This window comes from Melospiza melodia, chromosome 8, assembly GCF_035770615.1.
Source record: "Melospiza melodia melodia isolate bMelMel2 chromosome 8, bMelMel2.pri, whole genome shotgun sequence".
Taxonomy (NCBI): Eukaryota; Metazoa; Chordata; class Aves; order Passeriformes; family Passerellidae; genus Melospiza; species Melospiza melodia.
Genome location: NC_086201.1, coordinates 33,786,032 through 33,812,854, shown reverse-complemented (window position 1 = coordinate 33,812,854; position 26,823 = coordinate 33,786,032). Strand labels below are relative to the sequence as shown.

Here is a 26,823-nt window from a genome sequence, read left to right as displayed (position 1 = left end):
AAACACACAGATGGGATTTCTGCCGTCTTCTTCAGGCCAGTTCCTCCAGAGACCTCCCCATTAAATCTCTGTAGTTCTACTGCAGAGATTCCTTCTGCTGGCACAAGAGCACAGATTTCCATGATCTGCTTTTGAAAGAGCAATTTGAAACAGCCTTTGTCATCAGGGCTGTGATCCTGCCAGTTTCTAAACTGTAGTTGCTTTGCAGTAAATGTTATTGCCCAGCAAGGAGAGTTTTGCAGTGATAAGTTTGTTATTTAGGCAGTTAGTTCTTGTTTAAAGGCCTCTTTCACAGAAAAAAAGGTGTTGTTGGTGCAGTTGCAGCCAGAACTGCACTGCTGATACACTTCTGTGTACCAGCTGTAATTTCTCTCTCCTCTTTGGGCTGCAGTGCCCTGAGCTGTGGTTTTCTTCAGAGCTAATGGGAGAGCATCCCTGTCCTTTTCAGCTCCTTGGGAATAAGGGAGAGTAACCTAGGCTGGGCCACCTGGGCTGGCTGAAGGGCTGGCACAGCCAGCATTTGCCCCCAGCATGGAGAATGGTGCTGGCACAGGAGAGCACCTTGCACCCAGCTGTCTGAAGAGAGCACCTGAGGCCATTGCAGAATGGAGATCAGGCCCAGCTGCACAGCTCCCTCCCTGAGGAATCCCACACTTGGGGATGAACTTTGCAGCAGCAGCACAGATGTGCCAGGAGGTGGGACCAGAACTCAGAGCCATGTCCAGTATGGCCAGCATTGAAATAAATACCTGGCCTGCTTCTCATTGCTTACACTACTGAATAGATTTATGTAACATTTTCCATTAGAAGAAGGTGAAGTGCTTCACAGACTCTTCATATTCAGCACCACCTGATCCAGAAAGCTGCATAATTTCAGGGAGCCTGGGAGACAACTCATCTTTCCACAGGAGTTCAGACAAAGGACATGTTTGATGCTGCAGTGGAACAAACTCCCCTCCTGGTGTTGCCTGAGGAGCTCCAGCACCTTCCCAGCACTGAGAACTTTTTTTCAAGGGCCCCACATGCTCAGAATTGAGAGCCAGTCAATTTAGCAGTGACCCACTTATCTGTGCTGTGAGGGGGTGAGATGACATTCCTGAGATGTTAATTTAGGATTGGAGTGGGCCTGGGCCCATCAAAATGTCTGCTCAGTCCAGTCAATTAAGCATTGAAATGTCATGAGCTTATGAAATTGCTTCTCCTCTCAATTCTATCCACTCTTTCTCCCTTTGTGACTCACCTGTCATTTTGGAATAAGCTGCATTTTCCCTGTAATTCTCATCTAATCAGTTTTATAGCCTCTTTCTCTTCACTTTGGCTTCTTGAGTTTGTTTCTACCTGTTGTGCTTTATTTTGTGTCCTGGGATGGAGTTTAGCAGTGCAGTAAATCAGGCTTTTGCATTCCTACTTCTGGGACAGCTAAACTTGCATGGTGCAAAGCAAATATCTGGTGCTGAGTTCTTTTTATCCAGATTTGTTCTTTTGATGTGAAACTGGCACTTTTATATTGCCAGAGGTAGTTGTGTTCTCCTGTGGTTGATATGGAGCCAACTCATCCCAGTGTTGTGCTTCAGCTGAGCCAGCACACCTGTGGGCAGACAGAATTTGTATTTCTGGGGGAGCCACATGGAGAGATGTAAGACTGACCTGTGCTCCAAACATCACTGCTATTTTCCTTGCTCAGGTTTCTTGTGCAGGAGTTGGATTTTCACTGGTTGCCTTTCCATAGGGACAATCATCCAGCTGCACTGGGATCCCATCTCTTGAGCCAAGTATAGATAATCTTGGTCTTGCTTCTGTGTACTCTGAACTGTTTAATCTGACAAGATTTAGCCAAGTCACAGCAGGACTGTGAGGAAAATGCTGTATCAGCAGTGTCCCCTCTGCTCTGGCTGAGTTTCTGTCACCTTGTCCTGCTTGGTGGACAGGACCAAAGCAGCTGTAGGCAAACCCAGATAGTTATATCAACTTAGTGTATCTGAAGATAGCCAGCTTGAGATAAAAGCATTTTTACCCTGAGATACAGCTTGCTACACATTAATAGCACATTGCTTCAAACTCAGACTGAAGAGAAATTAAACCTTGAGAGCTTTTCAAGTGAGCAGGAGATGAGAAGGAATACATGACTATCACATCAGCTTTCTGTGTCTGCCCTTTACCAAAGAGAGAGAGAGAGAGAGACTCACCCCCTATAATTGAATTGCACTCCTAAATATTTGGGCTTACAGGACTGGTTCTCCCTTGCCAGCTCCACCAGGGCTGGCAGAACTGCAGACATTCTCAGGAGCCCTTGGCAGGTGGGCTGGTGGAGGTGTGCTTAGCAAAAGTGCCCAGCTCAGGTTGGTATCATTCCCCCTTCCCTTTCCTTGGCTGTGAGGTGACCTCCAGAGCCAGCTCCCAGCCAGCCCACCCAGAACATCCCACTGTGGGAAATAGGAAAGGTAAGATGATTTCCACAAAGCTGGAAGAGCAGGCCTCAGAAACAGAGCGGAGAAACTTAGAATCCACTGCAGCTGCACAGTCTGAAGATAGAAAAGTTACAATAGTACAGCAAGCAAGAGCAGGAAACAATAGTTTGAGTTTTTGGCTTGGCTAAGATAGACCTTAAGGCTGCAGGAAAATATGTTTAGTAAGATAGAAGGTTTTAAGCTTAATAATGAAGTATTGTGTGTGGTTAATAGAGAGCAGACAAGCATTGTGTGAAGCAGGTGTGCGTGTGCTTTTAGTAATTAGTTAAAACAACTGTCTGTGAGCTTTAGCAATGTGCTGTTGGCTAGAAGGTTTTTAAAATGCTCTGTAACAAGAAATCTTTGGCTGCTGCTGGCTGGACATGAGCTTTGCCATCTTCCAATTGTCTCAGCCATGCAATGAGGCTGAGGCTGCAATAAAGCACAAGGAATGAACCCCAGCAGTCCTGTCCTGTGAAAGGGAAAAAAACCCCACAAGCCAACACAAATGGTGCCCCAAATGGGTGAGGATTCATTTAGAAGGTATAAATGAGTCCCCAGCTCAGGCGGGTATCATCCCCTTCCCTCCCCCTGGCTGTGAGTTGACCTCCTATTGTATTTGTAGGATCCCCATGACAGAGAGGAGTGATGGATCTGACTCCATGTTCTGAGAAGGTTAATTTAGTACTTTATGATACTATATTATATTAAAGAATACTAAACTATACTAAAGAATACAGAAAGGATACTTACTGAATGCTCAAAATATAATAATGAAAACTCCTGATTCTTTCCAGAGTCCCAACACAGCTTGGCCCTGATTGCCCAAAGAGCCAAAACAACTCATCCCAGAATCCAATGGAACAATCACCTGTGGGTGAACAATGTCCAAACACATTCCACATGAGCACTACACAAGAGAAGCAAATGAGATAAGAATTGTTCTCCTTTTCTCTGGGGCTTCTCAGCTTCCCAGGACAAAGATCCTGGGTGAAGGAATTTTTTCAAAGAATGTGAATGCCACGACCTCCAGTGCCAGCTCAGGGCATCCCAGCTCTGCAGCTGAGTCAGGGCCTTGCAGAGCAGCGTCCATGTTTCTGAGCAGTGTCCATGTTTCTGAGCAGTGTCCATGTTTCTGTCCCACAGCTCTCCCTGGAGGAGCAGCTACCTGCCTTAGTGTGCTTGCTCCTGCCAACAAAGGGCACAGTGTTTTCCTTTAAAATGTATTCTTAGCCCAAAGCAAAATGGCACCTTTTCCATGGGGTGGGCAGGGGAAAAGATGATCATCTGAGGCTTTCTGCAGTGACTCACATTGTAAAGCAAGCCTTGAGGTATTAGGATGGTAAGAGAGCAGTCTCCAAGGCTGCAGATTAATGTCCATGAGAATTGAGCTGGGCTTGAAATTTTCTTCCTTCATGTAGCTGAAGAATGAATTTGATGAATCTGCCATGTGTGTTGGCTTTGGTGGGTGGAAGTTATTTAAAAAAAAAAACAGGCTGCTCTTAATTCCTGGGTGAGATAAGATCAACATGCCCTCAATTTAGAGAAGCAATTATATTTAGTGTAGAAAACAAATGAAAAAAAGTAATTATAGGGGGTTTGCTGTGAGCTGGTATTGCTGAGGATCTTGGGGCAGGTGAAGGTCTTTGCACTTAATTTTTAAATTTGATTTGTTCTTGCAAAATGATGTCTTGTGTCATGCAAGACAGAAGACATATGTTAAACTTTAGTTAGTGATTCAACACACTTGAGTTCATCTCTAGCAATTATCCCAAAAGGATTTTGCATTTAATGACTTACATACCTGTTTGAATTCTGTCCTGAGTAATGAATGTATTTTTTTTCTGGAGATGAAATCCAGGCACCTGAGGGAAAGAACTTTCAGGCAGGACTTGCAGGTCAGATTTGGGCATTCCATGCACAGATTTTTGAAATAAATCTAGAAGTATTCTCAGCAGGGAGGTGGGACTCCAAAAAGTCCAGGAAAGTGAAAGAAATTAATTTACAGCATCTGGAATGGTCTGTGCTCACACCTCTCACACTCTGACCTGTGCAGATGGAGGCTCTGCTCAAGAGCTTCCCCCAGAAACTGGGAGGCAAATTACAGCAGTAGCAGGAGGTAACACTGGCTATAATAAAGAGAACAGCAAATCATGGCCACAACTTCAAGGCAGATCTCAAAGCCGTGATTTGCCAGAAAAACTTTGTTTTCCTTTATTAAAAAATCCTTTTTTTCCTCTCCTATTTCCTCCAAAGCCCAGCTTTGGTGATACTTCCACAGCACTGGGAATCCTAAGACTTTATGAACTTAATTTGGTGTTGTCTCCACTGAAGTTCAACCCTTGGAAAGATCAGGAAGCTGCCTCTCCTTTCCACTGTCCCACTTCTGTTTATTGCCAGCACATTTTCTCATTTTCAGGTCTGATATTTTTCTTGTAAAAGACCAAACCTAACTGTACCAGAAATGACCATTCCAAAGCTGTCACGGTGCCAAAAAATTTATAAACACTTCTTAATAAAATTGCAAAAGATGTTTTCTCATAGCCCTTAATGAATAACTTTTAGTCTGTTCAACTCATAAAATGTCCTCCTGGTATTCTCTCATGGCTTTTTTTGGGTGGGGATGCCACCAACTATTTATGTTTTTTATCAAACTTCTGTATCATATTAAAAGATTAAAGATTCATATAGAGCTTTTTTTTTTTCCCTGCCATGTTCAAAAATGTCTTCAGATAGTGCTTCTCTGCATGATATGTTTAGACAGTATTGCTGCAGTGAATAATGTAGGATTCTGTTCTAATTCATACTGTTGCTAGATTATTTCTAGAGTCCCATACCTTCTGGGTGGTTTTCCCACAAGCAGCTCTTCACAGCAGTGCTGCTCCTGCTTCTTTGTCAGGGCTCCTCCAAGGCTCTCCCTGACTGCCCCACCCCCTTTTATCCCAGTTATCTTCATTAGCCACAGCTGCAGCCCATTTAGAACAACTAGGATTGGGGCAAGGCCACTTACACAATACATAGATTTTACTAGGACTCCTACTATATTTCCCCCTTTTCTTTTACTTACAGGTATTCAAGTACAACACATGCATTTCCCCATGGCTCAAAGGCCGTGTTTCACCACAGCTGCTTGCTCAAAGGCCATGTTCTCACAGCTCCTCAACTCAAAGGCCATGCTTCTTCCCAGCTCTCAGGCTGCCACAGCTCTTGGCTGTCCTGTGTTCTATCACATCTTGTTGTTACTATATTTCTAGAGTCCCAGCTGTCAGGCTGCCACAGCTCTTAGGCTGCATATCTCCATCACGTCAGGGTCACCACTTGTTGTATTCATATTGCTGTTACCTATTGCATTCATATTACTGTTACATTATTTCTAGAGTCCCATACCTTATGAGCAGTTCTTCTCAGCAGTGTTGTTGTTGCGTCACAGCCCTGCTTCACAATCAAGGCTCTCCCTGACCAGAAAGCCCACCCCCTTTTATCCCAGTTGCCTTCACGAGCCACAGCTGCTGCCCAATTAAGGACTTCACAGCTGTAGCTCATTTAGAACAACTAGGATTGGGGCACAGCCACTTACACAATACATATATTTTACAAGGACTCCTACTACAGGCTTCCCCTTTTTTAGATTCCTTTCCTTCCATTTGAATAGTCTCATTTATTGAAAATATATACATATATATGTGTGTGTATGTACATATATATAATATTATTTATATATAAATATAATTTATATATTACATATTATATATAATGTATGTAGTTTTATATTTTATATATAATTTTATATATATTATATATATATATATACACACATATATATGTCTGTGTGTGAATATATATATATATTATTTTATACTTCTGCCACCCACATTTAAAGCTTATTGATAGGGTATCAGGAAAATCAAACATGTTTCCACTGGGTATTCCCAAGAGGATTTACATTTCTGCAGACCATGGGCCCTGCAGAGGTTATTGTAGTTGTCAACCAACCCTACAGGGGTTGGTTTTGGCTTTTAGGCATCACAGGTGGGAGGCACCCCAAGAAGGTTGTTTGACAGAGGTGAGGCAAACTGCAATGATCCACAGGCAGTTATTTCTGCCCTCTTTCTGGGCAGAAAAGAAAAGAAAACAAGCTGTGGCATTGCTGAGCAGCAGTGAAAGGTGTTGGTGATTAGACATTTTTCTAGTTCTTAAGATAGTGTGAGGTTAAGATGAATGAAATACAATCTTGCAAAAGTGATACTAAATAATAGCACAAAATTGGAATAATGGAAATGAATGCATAGAATAAACAGTGAAATGTCCTAAAGCTTTAGCCTATAGGTTTGAAAAAATGCTTGAAATTAGAGACAGTAAAATAAGACCAAAGATAAATGGTTAGGAACTTGGTTGTGTAACTCTTTCAATGAAGGATGTTTTTGCACACCTCACCATCCATCTCTGCCATCATTAACTAGAAATAGGAGGCTAAAGCCTTGCTACAGCTCATCTCTTTTGATTTTCACAAGACAAATTCTGTATTTTCATTTTGGCCGAAAGAAATCTGCAACATTTTCATATTGTTTTAGTGCTGATAGGTACAAATTAATCTATTAAAGATTATAATTTTATTTGGGCCTGATATATTCTGATGCCAGCAGAATTCCCTCATCAGCTGGTATCAGGGTGTGATTCTTGTGTGACTCATAATTGTTTAGCCCATGAGATTTATTTGTCTTTTGATTTGATCTCAAAAAAACATTGATGTCAAAAAACATTATTCTTTTAAAGACTTACAATTCTGATGGTCAAAAGCCAAAAATGTTAGTTTGCACTTGGCAGGAGGGTGTGTTTGCTGCAAGTAGCAGTGCTTCTAAAGAATAACTTCAGTTGCTTTATGCCAGAGCCCCTTTGTCCTCTTTAACAGCCCTTCATGTTGACTGCGTGAAATACTGTTTATGCCAAATATTCTCCCACAATTTTCAAAGCTTTGACTGGTGTTTGCAGTGAAATCTTTCACTTAAAACCAGTTTAGGGCTCCATTTGGTGCTTTTTTTGCAGAGACATGCACTTTGATAGAATCCTGGAGGTGGAATGGACCTTAGGGCCCATCCAGTTCCACACCTGCCATGGGCAGGGACACCTTCCCCTATCCCGGGCTGCTCGAAACATGTTTTGGTGTTTTCTACTCCAAGCCTCATCCTGCCTGGCCTTGGAAACTTCCAGAGATGGGGCAGCCACAGCTTCCCTGGGCACCCTGTCCACAGAGCACGGGAGGCAGCCTGTGTGGGGACAGGTACCTGTGAGCTCCTCAGGCTGTGGAGGGATAACCAAATCTGGCCCATGGCACTGAGTAATCTGGTTATTTTAATCACTACATGTGACTCTCTGCATTATCATCTGTATTATGGGATAATATGATCTCTTTGGTATTCAGCAACGACTTTTTAAAAATTATCATATATATTATACAGAGCTAATATATTAAGAGATACCTTAAAGGCAATTGTCAAGTGTGTGATTTCATCTCTAAGTTCTAATAATGGTGGTTAATGTCATAAATGCTTTTTAATGAAATTATAGGCTTGTAACCCTGCCCAACTATCCTTTGTGTGTTATATAATTAATCAGACCAAGCTTTGGTGTTGATCTCAGTGTCACAGAGCATGGTGCACATTTCCATATGCTGGTGGATGGTTAGTGTCCCATCAGAATAAGAATAAGGTTAAGGCCAGGCAGTTTGAGTATATGTTACCTTATCTTTAAAGGCAGCTGGATGGGCTTGTTAACAGAATATACTTCTAACAGAATATATATGCTCATAAAAAAGGGCCATTGATCTAATGCCTTATTATAATCCTGCAGGCAATATTTTAAGGGAGTGAAAAGGTGAGGGAGTTGCAGCACTCGGAATAAAGAATTGTTTTCCTTCTAATCCTCTAAGGATAGTGAAAATTTGTGACCAACTAAGAAACCATTTGAAGATGGACAAGGATCTTTGTCTTGAATTAAAGACACTTGTCTGGAATGTGACAGAGCTGGGATTGTTTCCCAGTGTGCTCTAATTTCTGGGGTCTCTGGCTAAATTGATTATTTTTTATGATCATCACATTTCCTGTCTGAAGAACAAGGACCATAATATTTCTTTTCTTTGTCTCACATTTCCAGATTTTAAGCTTGCTGAAGCAAAAGAGCTATCTATTTATTATTTTGTTGGGTTTTTTCTCTTTGGTAATTGAATCTTACAGAATCATTCATACTGGACTAACTCAAGGTCATCTTATTCTGCCTCCTGCTCAGAGCAAGAGCAATGTTGAACTTCTCCCCTCTAGGCCATTTTCTCATTGTAAATATTCATAATTGAACCAGCCATTTTGCATGTCACCAGTGAAAGTTAGCTCTCCAAAACCATGTGAAACTAATTAGCATTATTGTACTGTTCTTCTTCCTTCAGGGAATGATGTACCTGGAAGAGAGGAGACTTGTCCACAGGGACCTGGCAGCCAGGAATGTCCTGGTGAAATCACCAAACCACGTGAAAATCACTGACTTTGGCTTGGCCAGGCTCCTGGAAGGGGATGAAAAGGAGTACAATGCTGATGGGGGCAAGGTGAGCACTGAACATGTCTGCAGGTAAATCTGCCATGCTGTGACAAAGCTCCTGAAGGTCCTCCTTAGGTCAATGTGTCCCTGTGGGACTGTGTGACAGAGTCTGTCAGCGCCTGAGCAAAGCCCTGCCTTGCAGAAGAACTCTGTTGTGAAAGCACACATAAAAGCTGCTAGTTTTTTGCACAGTGAGCTTCTCCAGGCACTGAAATATAATTGCACTAGCAGTTTTCACACTCAGAATTGGGAGTTTTTTCACATGCTCCATTTTGTGTCTTGTTTTGACTACTTTGGTTCAATGCGTGGTGGATGTTCTGGGGCATTCCTGCCCAGCCTGTTTCTCTGGCCAGTGTACACCTCAATAATGTGCTGTCCCACTTTCCCAGACAAGTAATTTTTGTGAAAACAAAAGGGAAGGCCACAGAACATGAGAATTTAGCTTTTCTATCACATTGGAAGAGCCTTTGCAGTTATGTCTTGTGTCCACCTCTCCAATACCATGCTGAATTCCAGGCCACTAAAATAATAATAACTTTCAAACCAGATCTTTTCCCCTATTACTTTCCAGCAAACCACACCATGGCCATGTAGTGCCTTACCTCATTTCTGCCAATTTCAGATTAATGCATGATAAAATTCAGGAGGCAGTAAGTAGGTGGTGCTTCTGGCTGCTCCCTAAACATCTTGAAATTCCCCATTTCAATCTGTCACAGAATCCCAAAGGATTTGCTTCACCTGTCATTCCTTTTCCTGGATGTTCAGTTTGCTTTCTGTCTCCTTGGTCTCTGTGGGTTTTTGTGCTCACTCATGCCCTTGGCTGGGACAAACAGCTGTGCCAGTGTGTGCTGTTCTCTGGGATGAGCTGCTGCCTTCTTTGTGTGCCTGCTGCCCTTGGATCACCTGGCCAGGGCAGTCAGGGAGGTGAAGAGCTTGAGAGGAGCCACCAGTGCTTTCCCATTTCCCCATGGGAAGATACCTCCTGGCAGGGAAGGTGGGGTTTTGGCAGCTTCCCCTGGCTCCCTCATTTCTGTAATCCTTTTCTTGGTAGCCCCTCAGGCTCTTCCCTCCATCTGACAGTAAATGACAGAAAAAGAGTTGATCTTTGCAAACCAGCTGTTCCCTGGCAGCTGTCATGGACTTGTTACCCTGCTGAGAGCTCTGGAGCAGGAATTAGGGGAGATGTATCACTTCCCAGGTCCAGAAAAGCATCCTGGGAAATCAGTACTGGGAGCATGCTAAGGGAAGTTCAGACTGGACAATCAAGTGGTTCTCAACAGAGGTGGTGCAGTTTCCATACTTGAAGGTTTTCAAGTCCAGATTGGACAAATCTCTGAATAACTTGGCCGAATTTCCTAGGCCTGAACCTGCTGAGAACCCGAGGTGGGACTAGAGGCCTCCTGAATCACTTCCAACCTGAGTTATCCCATCATGAGCAAGGCATCTTTGCTCCTTCAGGCACCTGTTCACATCTGGGATCCAATGGGAATGAAAGCAATGCACTTGTGCAGAGTGCAGTGGGGGAGGATGAACTGTCTTTGCAAGAGTTAAGGCAGTCTTTATTACAAGGTGCTATTTTTGCCTTAACTCTATAGGTTATGTTCATTAGTGAGCTTCATGGAAGGTAGTTTCATAAGGGTTTGAATGAAGACACATCCTCTGCTTTTACACCCACCATCTGTTCAGATTTTGCCTGCAGTTACTCATCCCTTTGGCTTATTCCAGTACCTCTTCCATAGTTCCACACTGGAGGCAACCCATAGGAGTCCCTGCCAGGTAAAAATCTCCTAAATGTTTGTCCTTCAGAAATTCATGGACTGCAAGGCTGTGAGGCCTTGTAAAGGCTAACTTAAAACAAAGACTAGACTGGGCTAAAGAATAAAGTAGGGATTTATTAAAAGGCCTCAATAGATGCACCTTGGGCAGCACAAGAGCCCAGCCAGGGCTGCACCTGAGATGAACCAAAATGGTCACAAAATGGACAACTGGTCATGGGGTCGGTCACTTTTATAAGTTTTGGTCCATTTGCATATTGGAGTTAATTGTCCATGAAGTCCCATCCTTGTTTTTCTCTCTTCAATTCACCATTGTTTATGCTCTTGGGCCTGAAATTTGGATCATTTGTCCTTGGTCCCCAGCTAGAGAAGGAATTGTTTTGTCTCCCTGCTCTGTGCAGAGAGCTCACCATCCCTAACACGAAGCTCAGAACTACACACTAGAGCAGCACAGAATCTGAAAAATATAAAAGCCAAAACCTGAGGCATCAGCTGTGCCTGCTGGGCCCAGCTCAGGAATGGGAAACACCATGAATCCCATTTTAACAGGAACTCAAGAGGGTGGACTGGAATGCAGGAATGAGGTTTGGTTTGCCTGCACACCCTTCTCTGTCAGAAAAGATTCACTGACACTGGAATGAACATGGGGCTGCTGACTTAGTTTGGGGAGCAGCTTCTCCCACTGCTGTGCTGATACAGAGAGCTGGGATGGCTCCTGGGATGGTTTCTAACAAATATTGGGAGTTAACAATAAAGCACTGCAAATTCTCCTAGTTGCCTGTTTACCATGATGATGATGATGATGATGGGGACAGTGAAATGTTTTGGTCATTGCATTGTAACCTGGCCTCATCAGTTGTGATAGCAGTGTTGCTATCTCAGATTGCAGAGATTGCAAACTGTTAAGGAATAAAAGCTCCTGCATTCCACCTTCTCTGCTGCACTTCAGGTCTAAGGGAATTACATACAATTTCTGCACTGGTCCCTCTTTACAAAGGTTTGATGAAACCACAGGTTGTTCCATTACTTCTGAATCAGTAAATATCACAAGTTCTGCAGGTAACTGGTTCATCTTTCCCACCCCCACGTTTTATGAGGCACAACCCCATTCTAGAGGGCAGGAACAGCCATTTCCTCTTTTTTTTTCAATCTCACATTGAAGGAGACAGGGAGAAAAAGTTGTTGTATTCACACAGGATGTGTTTGTATTGTTTTAATAATGTATTTCTAAGGTTACATTTCTCTTGTCCTTCCCTAGATGCCAATTAAGTGGATGGCTCTGGAGTGCATACACTACAGGAAATTTACCCATCAGAGTGATGTGTGGAGCTATGGTAAATCTGCACGTGATTAGTTTCAAAAGTTGTGTCTTTTAAAAGCATTAAACCCAGTTGTGTTAGTATGTTAAAGATATCTTTTTTCTCAAAGGAGTTAATTCCAGAGGCATTTGCTCCTCAGGTTTTGAGGTTTTTTTTTCCTTTAAATGTGTAACTCTCAGCAGCAATTGTTACTGTCTCCTGTGTTACTGCCTTGCTCACTGAAATATATTATCATGATGTTCCCCACTGGGGTGAGTGCCTCCAGCTCTGGTCTGGTAGCAGTTTGGCTGATTATTATGACAGAAGAAGACCTCTTTCAGTTTAGCCATGGATTCATAAAAATACAGCTGCAGGTCACAATTTTCAGCAGTCTTCGAAAAGCTCAACTCTAAAAGCCATGAATGTCAAAAAACATTTTCAGGCTTATGGGACTTTCTCTACCTAGAGTCAGATAAAAAGGAATTTGTCATAATACAGAGCAAATATGGCAAGAGAAAGAAAAGGAAGAGACAAGCTCTCCAAACTAACTAGAACAAGCATCTATTTAATTTCACAGCTAACTTGGGGATTGGTGAGCTACACACACAGAGAAAAAGTCATATTTGAGAAATGAGGTGTTCCTTCAGGTTGCTAATGGTTATTCAGATGAGCTTTTTGCCACATCTGCTGAGGTCTCTGCCTGTTTATCTGGTACAGCTATTACTAATAAAATCATGTATACCTTTGTAAATGAAAATTTGCAGCAATGTCTGGGGCTATGGAGTCCTATTTGCATTTCCTGTTGCCATATTATTCTGAGGAAAAAGGGTGTGCAGCTCTATTCATTACTCACTTTTACCTGTGGGTAGCAGCAAAAGACACTGTTTGCTGTGGCTGGGTAGCTGCCCTCCTCTAGTCAGCTGAAAAGAGCCTGGGAGAGTTCAATTGATCTTGTGAAGCTGCTCTTTCTCTTCAAATTCTGCATACCTTGGATCACTCAGGAAAAAACATGCCTTCATTTATGAACTTCATTTTAATTGCAGGAAATCCAGAAATCCAGAAATCCATTCTGTAATCAGAAAGACAAAGACTATAAACAATTGACAGTAGTTAACAATATTAACAGTAGTTATTTAATATCAGCAAGGAGATGAATGAGGGTGAAATAAATGTGGTTTACTCCTGTGGTAATTTTGCCCATCACTTTTCACATTAGCATGACAATTGTCAAAATATGGTACTGATCTGAGGCATGCTTAAAATGACCTTTGCAATTCAAATAAAAGTTAAAACAAAACAGTGTGAGAGTAGGATATGGAGTATTTAAGATTCTGTTCAGGCACAAATTATTTTACTTATGATATATGATCTTTAGTTCCAGCTCTGAAGCCAAAACAAATCCTATGGCTTCTCAAAAAGAGAACCTTGGGTTTGTAGTACAGCATTATGATAAACTCACATCCATGAGGTGATTTAAGGGAAAAAATGATAGCAGTGGCTGTGAATGTCTTCCAAGGCAAAGCCAATGACCTCATGTTACTCAGTGCTGTACCTTTGTGGGAAATTGATGCTCTGATTTAGGGAACATCTGTGCTTTTTCCTCTTAAAATAATAGAGTGCATCAGGCACTCATTTCCCTTTTTGATAAAAGAGTGTGATGCATTCTTTTGTTATTGCACCCATTTACTTTACCACCCTTCATTTGTCTCAGACCTTTCTCGTGTGCCTCAGGTTTATCATGCCATTTCTTATACGAACAAAAATGGGGGAAATTTCTTTTGAAGATTACCACAAAATGCTGTTTCACCATTTTCCAGAGTTTTTAAGTGGCAGACTGTCATGGTTTAAGCCCAGATGGCAACTAGGCATAAGGAGCCACTTGTTCTGTCTCCCCAGTCCAAACTTCAGTTTTCCAGGCACTGATGGAGAAGAGATTGCAGTCCAGAACTAGGCCAGGCTACTCTGCTCTGCGGGAATCTGAGCAGTGTCACCCCAAACACTGACACTCTGTCTTTTGCCTAGGAGTGACCATCTGGGAGCTGATGACCTTTGGTGGGAAGCCATACGATGGAATTCCAACTCGAGAGATCCCCGACCTGCTGGAGAAGGGAGAGCGCCTGCCCCAGCCCCCAATCTGCACTATTGATGTCTATATGGTGATGGTGAAGTGTAAGGAATTGTCACTTCTGATACCCCTGTAGTTTTGTATTTTTTAGTGTAGTTTAGTTTAGTTTAGAATGTTTGTATGGTGAAGTGTAAGGAATGGACACCTTTGATCCCCCTATGCTGGCTGCAAGAGGGACCCTGATTTAGAACATTTGCATAGGTAGAGCTGGGAAACAGGGCAAGCTGCTGCCAAACAAAAGCTTCCCAAGATGCTGTAAATTCCATTTCAACAGTGTCTGCACATCTTTTGCAGTTTTTCAATTGTTAGCTATGAAGGGCCCAGTTAGCTCAGCCTCTTATCGTCACCGTCATATTTCTATCTGAAAAATCTCTTTGCCCAGGATTTTCTCCTGGGAAGCTGAGAAGCCTTAGAGAAAAATGAAAACAACAATTATCTGATTTGTTTCTGCTGTGTTTTGCTGTTTTAGAATGTGTTTGGACATAGTTTACTAAAAGGTGGTTGTTTCATGTGAATTGTTTTTACTTAATGACCAATCATGGCCAAGCTGTGTCAAAGCTCTGGAAGGAGTCACAAGTTTTCATTATTATATTTTATCTTTCTGTCTATATCCTTTTTGTATTTTTTAGTACAGTTTGGTTTAGGATGTTCATATGGTGAAGTGTAAGGTATTGTCACTTTTGCTACCTCTGTGCTGGCTGCAGGAGGGACCCTGGTTTAGAACATTTGCATAGGTAGTCTCTGGCAGAGCTGGGAAACAGAGCAAGCTGCTGCTGCTGCCAAACAAAAGCTTCCCAAGATACTGTAAATTCCATTTAAAAACTGTCTGCACATCTTCTGCAGTTTTGCAATTGTTAGCTATGAAGGGCTCAGTTAGCTCAGCCTCTTATTACTGTCAGATGTTATCTCACATTCTTGAAGACAAAATTGTCTGATTGTTATTGTAAACCCTTGTCATTTCCATGACAATTGATTCTGATGTAAAAAAGATAGGATTAAAAATAATTATGGCACATGGATACCCAGCCAGAGAAGGCTGTGAGGAGAAACCCCGTTTCCAAATATTGAGGAAAGAAATCACGAAGGTTTTATTGTTAGTAGCAAGAATGATGATTGAAATAGTAATAATAAAAAGTAAAATTAATAGAAGAAATGCTACAGAGAGGATTATTTTTTATCATTTGCAGTCCAATACAAAAAATTATGAATATTTTACTCTAGTAAAAAGGGAAAAAAAGTCTGCACATGGTTTCTTCCAAGTTTTTTATCTCCAAGATACCCCCTCTAATGACAGTATCCTCCAAGGTTATGCTTCTAATTTAAAAAGAATTAGAAATATCTCTCTGATATTTCTGGCTTAATTTAAGTGAGATTAACATGCAGACATCTCATCCATCATATACACTCCTTTCCCTTTTGCTTTGTTCACAAAAGCCCTGCAAAAAAAAAAAAGGAAAGGACAACTAGAAGTAAATTAAGTATCTTCTGAAAACACTTGTACTGTGCACGGAGGTGTGGAAATTAAATTGTGCAAGAGCTTTGTTGAGTGCAAAAATGTCCCATGTGGTGAGACACATCCTTAATAAAAGTCAGTCAGGGCTGATATCCAACTGTGCAAGGTGGAGAAAATTGCAAGGTGGTGTTGCTGTCTGTGGGACAGAGAGGAGCCCAGCAAATAAAGGAAAATTCCATGTAGTAAGGAACAACCTAGCCTGACCAAAACTAGGTGATTCCCCTTTTATGAATTATAGAATTCCAACTTTCCATTCTTCTGGGTTCCTTATTGCAACTTTTCTTTGGGCCAGAGCTATCAAGCAGTTCAAACTTGTGCATTTTAAAAAACAGAATGATTTGCACCCTTGACATTTAAATGGTTTTTTTTCATCTTTCATCCAGGCTGGATGATTGATGCTGACAGTCGGCCAAAATTCAAGGAGCTGGCTGCTGAATTCTCCAGAATGGCTCGAGACCCTCAGAGATACCTGGTGATTCAGGTGAGCAACCCTGCAGCATCACAGGGGAGGGAAAAACAATTCTTTCTGCAGCACCCAACTCTTATGGGCATTGGCTTTGAATGTTTTGAAGTGTTGTTCCCCATCCCTCCTATTTGAGCCTAAATAGCTGAGATATTACACAAAATATGTCAGAACTTGGGTCAGAAACTGATCTTGTATGGGAAAAAGAGAGAGGAAAGAATAAAAGCTCAATCACAAGAATGCCAAAACCATGGTTTTGCTTGATTCATGCAGTTACTCCCTTCTTGTCATCATATTCCCAGTAAAAAAAAAAAAAAAAAAACAAACAACAAAACAAACCCACAAATTATGTGGATATAGTGCTTTTGAACAAACAAAGCAGCATGTGTGGTCCCTGCAGCCTGGCTGCCAGGGCATTAGGAAGGCTGAAATTCTCTCATTGAGAAGTGAATCCATCTTTTGATGTTTTTCCTCTCTCAATGCAATCTGTTCAGGGAGATGATCGCATGAAGCTCCCAAGCCCAAATGACAGCAAGTTCTTCCAAAATCTTCTTGATGAGGAAGACCTGGAAGATATGATGGATGCTGAAGAGTATCTTGTTCCTCAAGCCTTCAACATTCCTCCTCCCATCTACACCTCCAGGACAAGAATTGATTCCAACAGGGTAAGAGCAAGCTCTGACAGAAAATATTGGTTATTATAAAAGCACAGGTGGAGATTTAAGTACACCAGTCAAACAGAGGCCAGCACTGCCTTGGGAATTACAGGCTCCCTTTGTAAGGAGAGTAGCTATAAAAATGTTGTCACTGGGCTCCCTGTTCATTGTGCCTCAGTGAATTCTAAATTAATAGCCCAGCCTTGAGTGAACAAAGGCTCAGCTTGAGCTGCCTGTCCTGAAAGCACAGCTGAGGCTGCTGAAGTCAAGCAGGGCTGCATCTGCACTGTGATGTGGCCAGGAAGTGCACAGCCCTGGTGCTGCCATCCTGTTCTCTTGGCAGGGCTGCCACTGGAGGAACTGAGGGCAGCTGGAATATGCAGATAATGGAGCTTTTGTGAATGGAGGCAGATTTCCAAGCCAGCCCCTTTTCCTGTTTGCATGTGATGCTTTCATAGCCCCCCTTCCCAAATGTGTGTTTGTGCTGAGCACGTGGCAGATGCTGGCAGGCTGAGCTGGGCACCCTCCCTGTCAGGGGAGGAAATGCTCTTCACTGCACGTGGGGGCTTCAGAGAGTGTTCAGGGGAATTCACAGAACTCACAGAACTCCAACCAGCTGAGGGGTAGGGATACAATCTGAGCTCTTCCCCCACACTTCATTTCCTGGTACTGAACATTGCTGCCTTTCTGGGGCATTTCCAGTGGGATAAGTTCCTTTCTGGAGGTGTCTTTCTCTACCCCCTAACTCCTGAAAGCTGCAGAGCAGTCTGTGCCCTGCTGTGGGAGCTCTGGGGTGTTGAATCCTGTCCTGCATGTCTGTGCCCTGCTGCTGGTGAGGAGCTAAATAAGATGTCTGGAATCTGTTTTCCCTCCTCTGCCTGTTCCTGTGCTTGGCTCCAGCCTTTCAACATTTCACTTGCCATTCCTTCTCACATAACCAAGAGCTGGTGAAATGCATTCATCATGTGAGGGCATTCACACAGCCACCAGGTGTGTTTTAACCAGGCACTTGTTTTCTCTCCAGCCTCCTTTTGGTCCAGAGTCACAGTTAAAATACTAAGTATAGTCCCTTTGAAATGCTGCTGGCTTTTTCTCATGGTTTAGACACCTTTTAGACACTGATCCTTAGCTGAGGTGGTTCCAAATTCACACCCAGATGTGAGCTGAGTACAGCATGTGAGACAGGGAAGAGGTGAGTAAGAGCCAAGTGTACAACCTGAGCCAGTGTCCATGCTCTGGCCATACCTGCAGGAAGCTCCTTACCCTCTCCTGAGGGAATCTGGGCTTTCTGGGAGTAAGGAAGACAAAATCTGACCTTAATAGCCAGTTTGGGAGGAAATTGTTGCAAAGAGATGTCTGGATTCATGGAGCATTTCTCCTGCATCACTGAATGACAGTGAAGTAGGGATGATGCACAATTTAGCAATAAATGAGAAACTTTCTATTTATGGCTACAAGAGTTAATTGATGGTGATCTGAAATACATCAGGTTTACTACTGTTTGTCTCTGGAGAGGTTTTTTCCTTTCCTGCCAACTTCTGAGGAAGAATGGAAGAGCAGCAGTTACCTTGGAAGGCACTCAGTGTCACAGGGATGTAAATCACTGGAGCCTGATTTGCCCCAGTGGAGTGCTGCCTCTTACACCAACACAGGCTGAGAGGGCAGGGTCTGACACAGTGCCTTTGTTATAGTCATCCCACTCCAATATTTCCTGGAAACACTGGGACACATTTAAAGGAGAAAGAAAAATGGACTTGCTTTCTCAACAGCTCCCTTTGCCCTCTGTTTTGGTACCAGTCCACTTGAGGAGTCCACTAGAGCTGAGGGAATTCCAGTAAAAATCCTAGAGTTCATATTCTGAAAGCTTTATTTACAGCATGTTATTTGGGCAGCCAGCATGGTCACTGGGATATTCCTGGAATGAAAACACAGGCATTTATTTCAAATATTATCATTAGTGGTGGTGGTGGTGGTGTTATCACATGAAAATTTAAATAACTTTCACAAAGCCTTTTCCCAGCTTCAAAGCACATCATTTCAGCTGCTTGCACACATGTGATCTTCAACTCAGCAGAGCTGCAGAAAGAGACCCCAGGCCTCATTTTTGCCATACAGAGAGACTCCATCACATTCTTGACATGACATCTCCTTTCCTCAGCTCACAATTTCTCATCTTGGTTTGAAACTGTGATCTTGTACCACTAAAGACAGTGGGAGCTTTGCTTTGCAATTCAATTTAATGACAGTAGCAAGACTGTATCCTCTTTTCAGTAACTTGCTGGGAGTTTTTCTCTGGCATTGTACAACAATCTAACATTTAAACAAAGCTGGAATTACCTTTTGCCAAAAGTCTGCAGTTTGTGAGCCAAGCTGCCTGACCCAGATCAGACAGAGAGGTCAGAGAGGGCTGAGCTGGAAGCCCTGCACTCCTGGTTTCCTCTGCAGAGGTGTTTTCTGGAGGTAATACCTGTGTGCAGAAATCCACATACATTTCTGCTGCCTTTGTGAAGCAGTTTCTCAGTACATTCACTATTCTTTTAGTGAAGATTGATTTAAACATAAGACAATCCCCCCTTTAAGGTAATAGTGCATCTGCTGTGCATGGCCCAGTACAGATGGATGTCAGCTACAGGAGTCACATGGAAGTGAAATGCTGTCAGAGCTCTGTATCTGCACTTGTCTGATTCTGTCTGGGTGTTTCCTTTGGATAGTCTCTGATTTATGCTTGTGCATATTGATACTGCACAAACTCATTATGGTGCTGCTGCAGCCATGGACACCAAATGAAAGGATACAGCTTAGGAAGCTTGTGTTCACTGTGTCTGGCAAATTGCATTTATGGGGAGATTGTGAGCAGCTTGGTGAAGGAAAGCACACAGACAAGAGCTGCATGATCTCCATGTCATTTTCAGGGAATTAGAAGCATGAAAATACTCTATTTCCTACCTTAGCTGCTCCAGTGCAGGTTTAGTGGCCGAGGAGTCCATCAGGGCACCATGCTCCTTCTCTGTGCTGGCAGCTCTGGTTGAATGTTCATCAGTACAGCTCCTTGGGGACAGAGGTGGGCAGGAGGAAAGCAAGGAGATCACAAACATAGGCTTTGAAGTCAAGGAATATCATCATTGCTGCTAGTAATGAAGGGATGGGACTGTTTTTGGGCTGAGAACCATTTATTGCTCAGATAAACATCAGTCTCAGAGGCTGTGAGATTTTAAAGGAGCAAGCAGTCAGCCATAGCTCAAAGTAGGTACAAGTTCTTTGTTACAAGACAATATAGAACTTTCTAATCTAATGAACAGTTGCCACAAGGTGTATTTTGCTTTTCTAACCTATCACCTTTACTTATTCCTACTGTACTGTGGTACTTTTGTCTAATAGGCTTTTGTTACACTTATACACATGTTTCAGTTATAACTTCTAAACTCTTAGAAGTTAGAACTTTCTTGTACTTATAATACTCTCTAAGAACTATAAGTACAAGAAAATTCTGAGTTCTTAGAACTCTCTTCTACTCTGTACAATCACACCTCTACCTTATAAACCCTTCACTATCTTATTAATACAGTTTCTTACTTAAGGTATATTCTTACTTACAACTATAGGAACATAAGTTTGATTTTTCTACTTAATGTCTGTGTAGCTTATTTTACATCAATCTAAGCCCCTTCCAAGGCTGCAGATTGAACTCTTCAATGTCTGTAGAAGTTTGTGTTTTCTGATTCCCACAAAGGAACAAAGGAAGAACAGGAGCATTTACTTTCTCAGGAAAGCCCTATGGGGGTCTCAGGTCTAAATCTTTGCAGCTTTTTGGTGGGAGAGGCACCAAAGAAAGAGTGTAAAACACTCCCACCCATGGGAAGAAAAGAGCTGTTTGGATGTGCATTAACACTGCAGTGCTGCAGCCCCTGGATAGAAGACTGGAGAGAGGGAAGGCTTCTGGGAAGTTGCCATTTCCTGAGAAAGTCTCACATCCTTCTTCCTCCAAGGGTTACACAGATTTTTGAAGCTGCAGGGCTCAGACACATCTCCAGCATTTCCATCACATCCATGCTGGCTCCCTGTTGGCGTGTCCCTGGGACTTACCTGTGCTGCTGGCACAGGCTCTGACCCTGGCCTCTCTTGTGAAATCCAGCTTTTAAATAAAAATTAGCATCCTAAGCTAAATTGAATTCTTTCATTGGATCTGAAACTCTTCTGCTGCAGTTTTGTCTCTGGCTTTTTCCAGTTTTTATTTTCCACTGTCCAGAGATACTCCAGAAAAATAGAGTTTTAGAAGCCCAGTGCTTCTGAGAGATAAGCTGAATCCTCAGCAGTGTTTCCATGAGCACAGGACCCCAGCTAGTGCTCAAGTGTCCTGCATTCCCATCCATTAGATGATTCATTCAGGTATTTGTAACGAGTGCTGTCCTGTGTGTGCAGAGATAATGCTAATACAGCAAGCACTCTGTGTGCCCCACAATGCTTTTTGCTCTAAATCCTTGGCTTATTCCTGATGAAAACTGTCTATACTGTTTATTGATGCTGTCCCTGTAATTTTGTTCCAAGCACTGTACATCATGGAAGCACCAATTGCCAACCCTGCAATTAAATATCAAGCAATTTTTATTTTTTTTCAGACATGTCTAATCCATCTGTCCATGGAGATTGTCCTGCTTGGCTAAAGCAGCCTGGGGGACACTGGGAGCCAATTTTCAGCTCTCTGAGCAGGACCTGGTGTGGCCTTAGGTGTGGTAGTGCAGCATCCTTGCCCCTTGGCAAAGCCAGGAGGGAGTTGTGGCTTCACCATGGTTCCTCTTGTGTCCAGGGTTTAGCAGCACCTGCTCCCCATTGCTTTTCCTGTAAGAGAAGGAAATTAGGTGTTCCTGCCCAAATCATTTCTTTTTCAAAAAAGAAAAGTTTGCCACCTTTCTGCTTCTTCAGAATCTTCCCAAAAATAATATGACCAAAACATCCCCTAATTTGGTACCTCTTATGGCAGTCTGTCAGGTTGTGGTCTTCTTCAGTTATTTCTATCCCTTTTCTTTAATTGCTGCTCCTTAAAAGGTGATCAAACACTTCCTGCAAATCTTAGTAGTCATTTTTTTTGCCTCTGTCACTTCCTTATGCAAGTGTGGGAATAAAATCTCCAATGCCAGAACAGATGGTCTTGTAAATGAACTAGACATTGATTCAAAGCATTTCACAGTGTTTCAGATGATTACACTGAGTAACTCCAGATCAGCTCTCTTGCTTCTTTAGAACTGCATGATTACTTGGAGAAGTTTGTATGAAGCCCTTCTGCATGTCTTTTGCTAAACACTCCATTTTGTGTATTTCCCTAGGAGAGTCTCAGCAATTTACTGCCTTCAGACATTTAGGGTAATTCTGAAAGACCACCAAGCCCCCTTTCAAGAGCTCCAATTCCCATTTTCTGCTTTCCTAAGTTTTAGTGACGTTCTGTTCTGCTCTGCCTTTTGCATTAAGCACTTCCCCAGAGCTGTTAGTCTTTAGTTGGTGTCTGGCACACCACCACAAGTATTTTTCCTTTTTTCTTTTGGAAAATTCTTCTGTTTGTAGTCTTTGTTGAAAGTGTGGATAGCACCAGGCCAACCTTGTCCATGAAAAGCAGGAGGTGAACCCAGACTAATTCTAATTTCATTGCTCAGGGTGAAGAGGTACTGAGAATAAGCATGCAGAAATACACTATTAAAATATATTACATGAGAAATTATTTTGGTCTTAATATCTTCCATAAAAAAGGAAAGCTTCATAAAAAATAGGTGTATCTAGAACAGGTATTTAAATGCCTTTTATTTAAATATGTGCTTTTTAAAATGTGCTAGTCTTGCTAGAGGAGAAAGGCAGAAAAAATTCCTATGGAGGACTCAAATGGAATAGATAATTCCTGGGTCTTCAGAGAGAATACTTTGAAAGTGCTTTATTGCAATTAGTTTCTTGCTTTGCAGCCAGGCTGGCTGAAATCAGTGAGATCTCTCAAGGAGTAAACTCTTCTCAGCCTGAACTGATTATCAGGACCAACTGGTCAAATTAACTCATGATTTTGCAGGGAAATGCCTTAAAACAGGAGTTTTTTTTAATGCATTAGCTGTTTTCTGTCACAGTCAGGCTGCTGTATTCAGGCATGTAGTTTAGAGTCAGAGAAGAGGATAAAGAGTTAAAAGGCATAAAGAGTTAGAGACTTTGCTAAAGAACTGGGTGGTATTTTGGCTTCTACAAATTTTAAAATGGATTAAAAACAAAACCACCACTCACAGTACCTTCTGCAGGCTCAGTGGAACTGGTGGGAGAGGCTGGAGCTGTACATTCTTCCATCTTTGATGTGTGACATGTAAATTCATTGAGCTTTAATATAAACTGGTTTAAAATCAGGCAGCATCTGCTTAATCCATGAATAGCTGCTGGCTGTGTTAACAGTAAAGAGAGCTCACAGCTGATCCATTTTCTTTTCTATCCTGAAAAGAAAAAGTCAATAGATACAAAAAGAGTAAGTAATAAATATTTTTACACTGCACTGATGAGGCATTCTTAGAAAACAGCAAGCTAAACAACTCTGCATAATTCAGTAGATGGAAAAGTGGACTGAGAGTCAGGAAATAATTATGAGAGCCGGGAGAAAATTTTTTCTTTTGTGACAAGATGCGAAGCAGAAATTGTTAGTGGAAAATATCCATTTGTGAGGAACACTATTTGTGGTTTTCTTAAAATAGTAAAAGCACCTGAAAAATACCAGGGGGCCTGATTTGCAAGTGCACCAAGCTGAGCTGCAGGGAGTTACAGCTTAACAACTTAAACAGCAGTCTGGTCCCCAAGGTGGAGAGGGCTCCGTGTCCCAGGGCAGTGGGACTCCTGGGATAATGCTTTGGGAGGACTCCAGGTGGCAGGAGGACTAGAGAGCATCCTGTAAAATAAATACTAAATACTGTACTCTCTAAACATAGATGCAATGGAGCTAAATGCCAGCGCTGCCTAAAAACCCCCTTTGTTAGCCAGAGTAAAGAGTCTGCCTTTCTTGTTGAATGCTGCGGGAGGGGAGGGGAAAATAATTTTCAAAGCTATAAAAAGACTCTCCAAAAGATGCAGTTGGGAGAAGTGGGAGGAGGCACAGATGAAGTGTAGATTTAGAATGTTGAAAAATGATTATTTTATCCAAATCAGCTGGATGGTTAGTTCTTTTAGACTATTATTGCCACCAGAACCTCAGCCCTGCTCTAAATCAACTCAGCATTTCATCAAGAAGCCTATTCTTTGCTTTAAGAGACCAAGAGTGCACAATTATGGGTTTCTTTTCCCCCTTGCATAATAAAATTGGGAGATTATCATCAAGTTTCTATTCAGATTTTAGGAAGGCTTTTTTATTTTATTTTTAAAACTCATCTTTGTCTGTAAAAGCTCCCTGTTCAGGCCAGCATGTGGCAATGATTACTGCTGTAAAGGCTTCGATGGAGATGTGCTCTATTTCATTCTCAATGAGGGTTGATGGCATTTTGAGAGGCTCAGAATATCCTTTGATTACTGTATAAAAAAGGCTGGGGAAGATGGTAGTGCAGCATGCACTAGGAGGGGGCTGCTGCTGCTCCCAGCATCGCTCATCAACTTTCTTTTGTGCCTTTCTTCTTTTTTTATTTTTTGTCTTCCATGTCACAATCAAAAAATCATGGGTGTGTTGTGGTTTTGGTCTTATTCTCCATCCTTTCCCTGTTTTGGGATTTGAAGCTTGAGGTTTGTACAGAAAAGAAGATTCTGCTGGTCCTGTGTTTTGGACAGAGCAAGAGCAGTGCTGACCCCTCTGTCCCACAGGGAATTGTTGGAACAGGTGGGAAGTGGCATCTCATCCCTCTCAAATCATGGGGAATTGGCTCAGTGCTAAAAGGTGCCATTACTGCAAAGTGTCTTGGAGAGTGTATTAAAGAAGAGAGTGACAGAAAGCTAGTCATGGGTGACAGGAAGGATGGGGGAGTCAAGGAGATTGGAAGGAAAAGAGAGGCAATGCCAGCTGTCTCTGCTCCTGCTCTGCTCTCTGTCTGACACTCAGATGCATTAACACAGAGTGAAAGGCAAAGGGAATCCTTGCATCTCCATTCCTGTGTCATGCTTAGATCAAAGTGCAGATTGTGCCAGCTGAAATCCATTTGCCAGCCCCTCTGAAGGTAGGGTGGAGGATGGATGCAGGTTTCTGAGCTCCAGAGAACAGCTGGGTTTCCAAGCCTTTGGTTCCAGCAGCAGAATGCTTTTATTTCCAGCCTGGACATCAGGCTCAAAGAGAGGAGGCTACAGAAAAACATTTCCCCTACCTTTTCCTGTCAGTGTAGCTGGATACTGAGTTTTGTGCCCAAATTGGGCATCTCTTCAAACATTATTTTCATTAGTGGGGTTGTCATCTTTGACTTCTCTAATTGGTGAAGTGTTAGACTGAAAATATATGGTTGTTATCTGGGATTTTCCAGCAACAGCACAGGAAATTCTCTGTGCTGTGTATGGGTATGTTGTTTCCCATGCCAAGATTTGTTTGTGATGTATGCCATTTGCAGTCCAGACTAAATTAATCCTAGAAGGCAATTTGGGTGTCCCAATCCATATGGACTGTTCTAAAAGAGTTAAGTATGAAAACAGGCAGTTATGAGAGAAAATGGTGCAAGAGAAGGTGGTGATGAGTTATTTGAAGCTAAGAAGTTGGTCAGTACTGAGCTGAACCAGGGGTCAGTGAAACACCCAGACTGACTCTGGACAGGTTCAGGGATGTCTCAAACCCCCCATTCTGCCAGGACGTGGGCTGGCATATCTCAGCCTATGGGAGCTGAGATACAGCCCAGGCTGCCTGCAAATCCTACCTGTCCTCTGGCAAACAGCAACCAGAAAAAACCTAGATGTAGAAAAGGACTTAAGATGTAGAAAAAGACTGAATCTTTCTTTCTTCTCTTTATTCTTCCCTCACTGATCTAAGCTGGATGTTTTGTGTCTCAATGGTGAAAGCAGCTGTTGTTGGTGACTGGAGCAAACTGATGCTTCTATACTTGGGGTCAACATTTAAGTTAAACATGTGACATATTCTGAGGAAAAGGGGCTGGGATGTCATCATTTCCCATAAAGATTCCCCCATCCCCAACTTTATGGCCAGGGAATGCCAGGCTTGTGTCAGGTGCTGTGAGCTGTAGGGATGGACATGCTTGAACCTTAACAGACCAGTGTCAAATCCTTTCTATTTATATTTCTATTTATATATGGCCTTCCTCTGAGCAGGGGCTGGGACCAGAAACCCCCAGAGGTCTGCAAAGCCTTCCAGCAATTACTGCACAAACAGCATTCCATTTCTATTGAACATTGCACAGTGATCTCATGGTGTGTGCTTTTCCCTTTGGTTTTCATCTCAGAAATATTTGCTGTCTGGAGCAGGGCAGAGAAATCTGCAAATTCTATGGAAGCAGGACTGCAGCCAAGCAGAGGTGGCTGTTCTCCTGGAATGATCTTTCCTATTTGAATTTCAGTTTGGACCAGTTGTAAAATACCAGGCTACTCTCTTGAAATTTGCTTGGAGTTCTCCTGGAATGGTCTTTCCTATTTGAATTTCAGTTTGGATCAGTTGTAAAATACCAGGTTGCTCCTTTGGAATTTGCTTGGGGGCTAGGGGGACACTCTGCATTGTGTGCTCTGCCTGCAGCCCCATCAGATCATCCCAAATATTCTTCAGATCCACTCCCACAAATCAGAAATTGTGGTGCTTGCAGCAAGGTCTCATATCTTAGGATGCTTTGCTTTGGTGACTGGAGCCTGGATACTCCCTTGGTTTGAAATTAGGGCAGGAGTTTCTAGGGGAAGGAGGAGAGGGAGTTGTTTCTGGGGGCACACAGCCCAGGACTGATGAGTGGTACAAAGTGTTGCCAGGTTTTGCTCAAAGCAGATAATTATTGAGTTGCCTGAGGCCTGGAGCACAGGATGCCCCTGAACAGCATCCCAGTGGCAAGGC

General features: G+C 42.5%; 1 protein-coding gene and 1 long non-coding RNA gene across 3 annotated transcripts in view; one reads left to right on the top strand and one right to left on the bottom strand.

Moving 5' to 3' along the window:
• ERBB4 (erb-b2 receptor tyrosine kinase 4) overlaps window positions 1-26,823 on the top strand; it is a 589,568-nt gene that overhangs the window by 549,212 nt on the left and 13,533 nt on the right. For both annotated transcript variants that reach the window (XM_063162643.1, XM_063162645.1), the window contains exons 21-25: window positions 8,884-9,039; window positions 12,066-12,141; window positions 14,128-14,274; window positions 16,127-16,224; window positions 16,701-16,871. In XM_063162643.1, coding sequence (XP_063018713.1) covers window positions 8,884-9,039; window positions 12,066-12,141; window positions 14,128-14,274; window positions 16,127-16,224; window positions 16,701-16,871 — 648 coding nt within the window. The remainder of the gene's footprint in view (window positions 1-8,883; window positions 9,040-12,065; window positions 12,142-14,127; window positions 14,275-16,126; window positions 16,225-16,700; window positions 16,872-26,823) is intronic.
• LOC134421022 (uncharacterized) lies at window positions 18,528-19,907 on the bottom strand. The gene is made up of 3 exons (XR_010028496.1): window positions 19,809-19,907; window positions 19,200-19,329; window positions 18,528-18,777 (listed from the first exon to the last, which is right to left on the bottom strand). It is a non-coding gene; the product is annotated as an uncharacterized LOC134421022 (long non-coding RNA).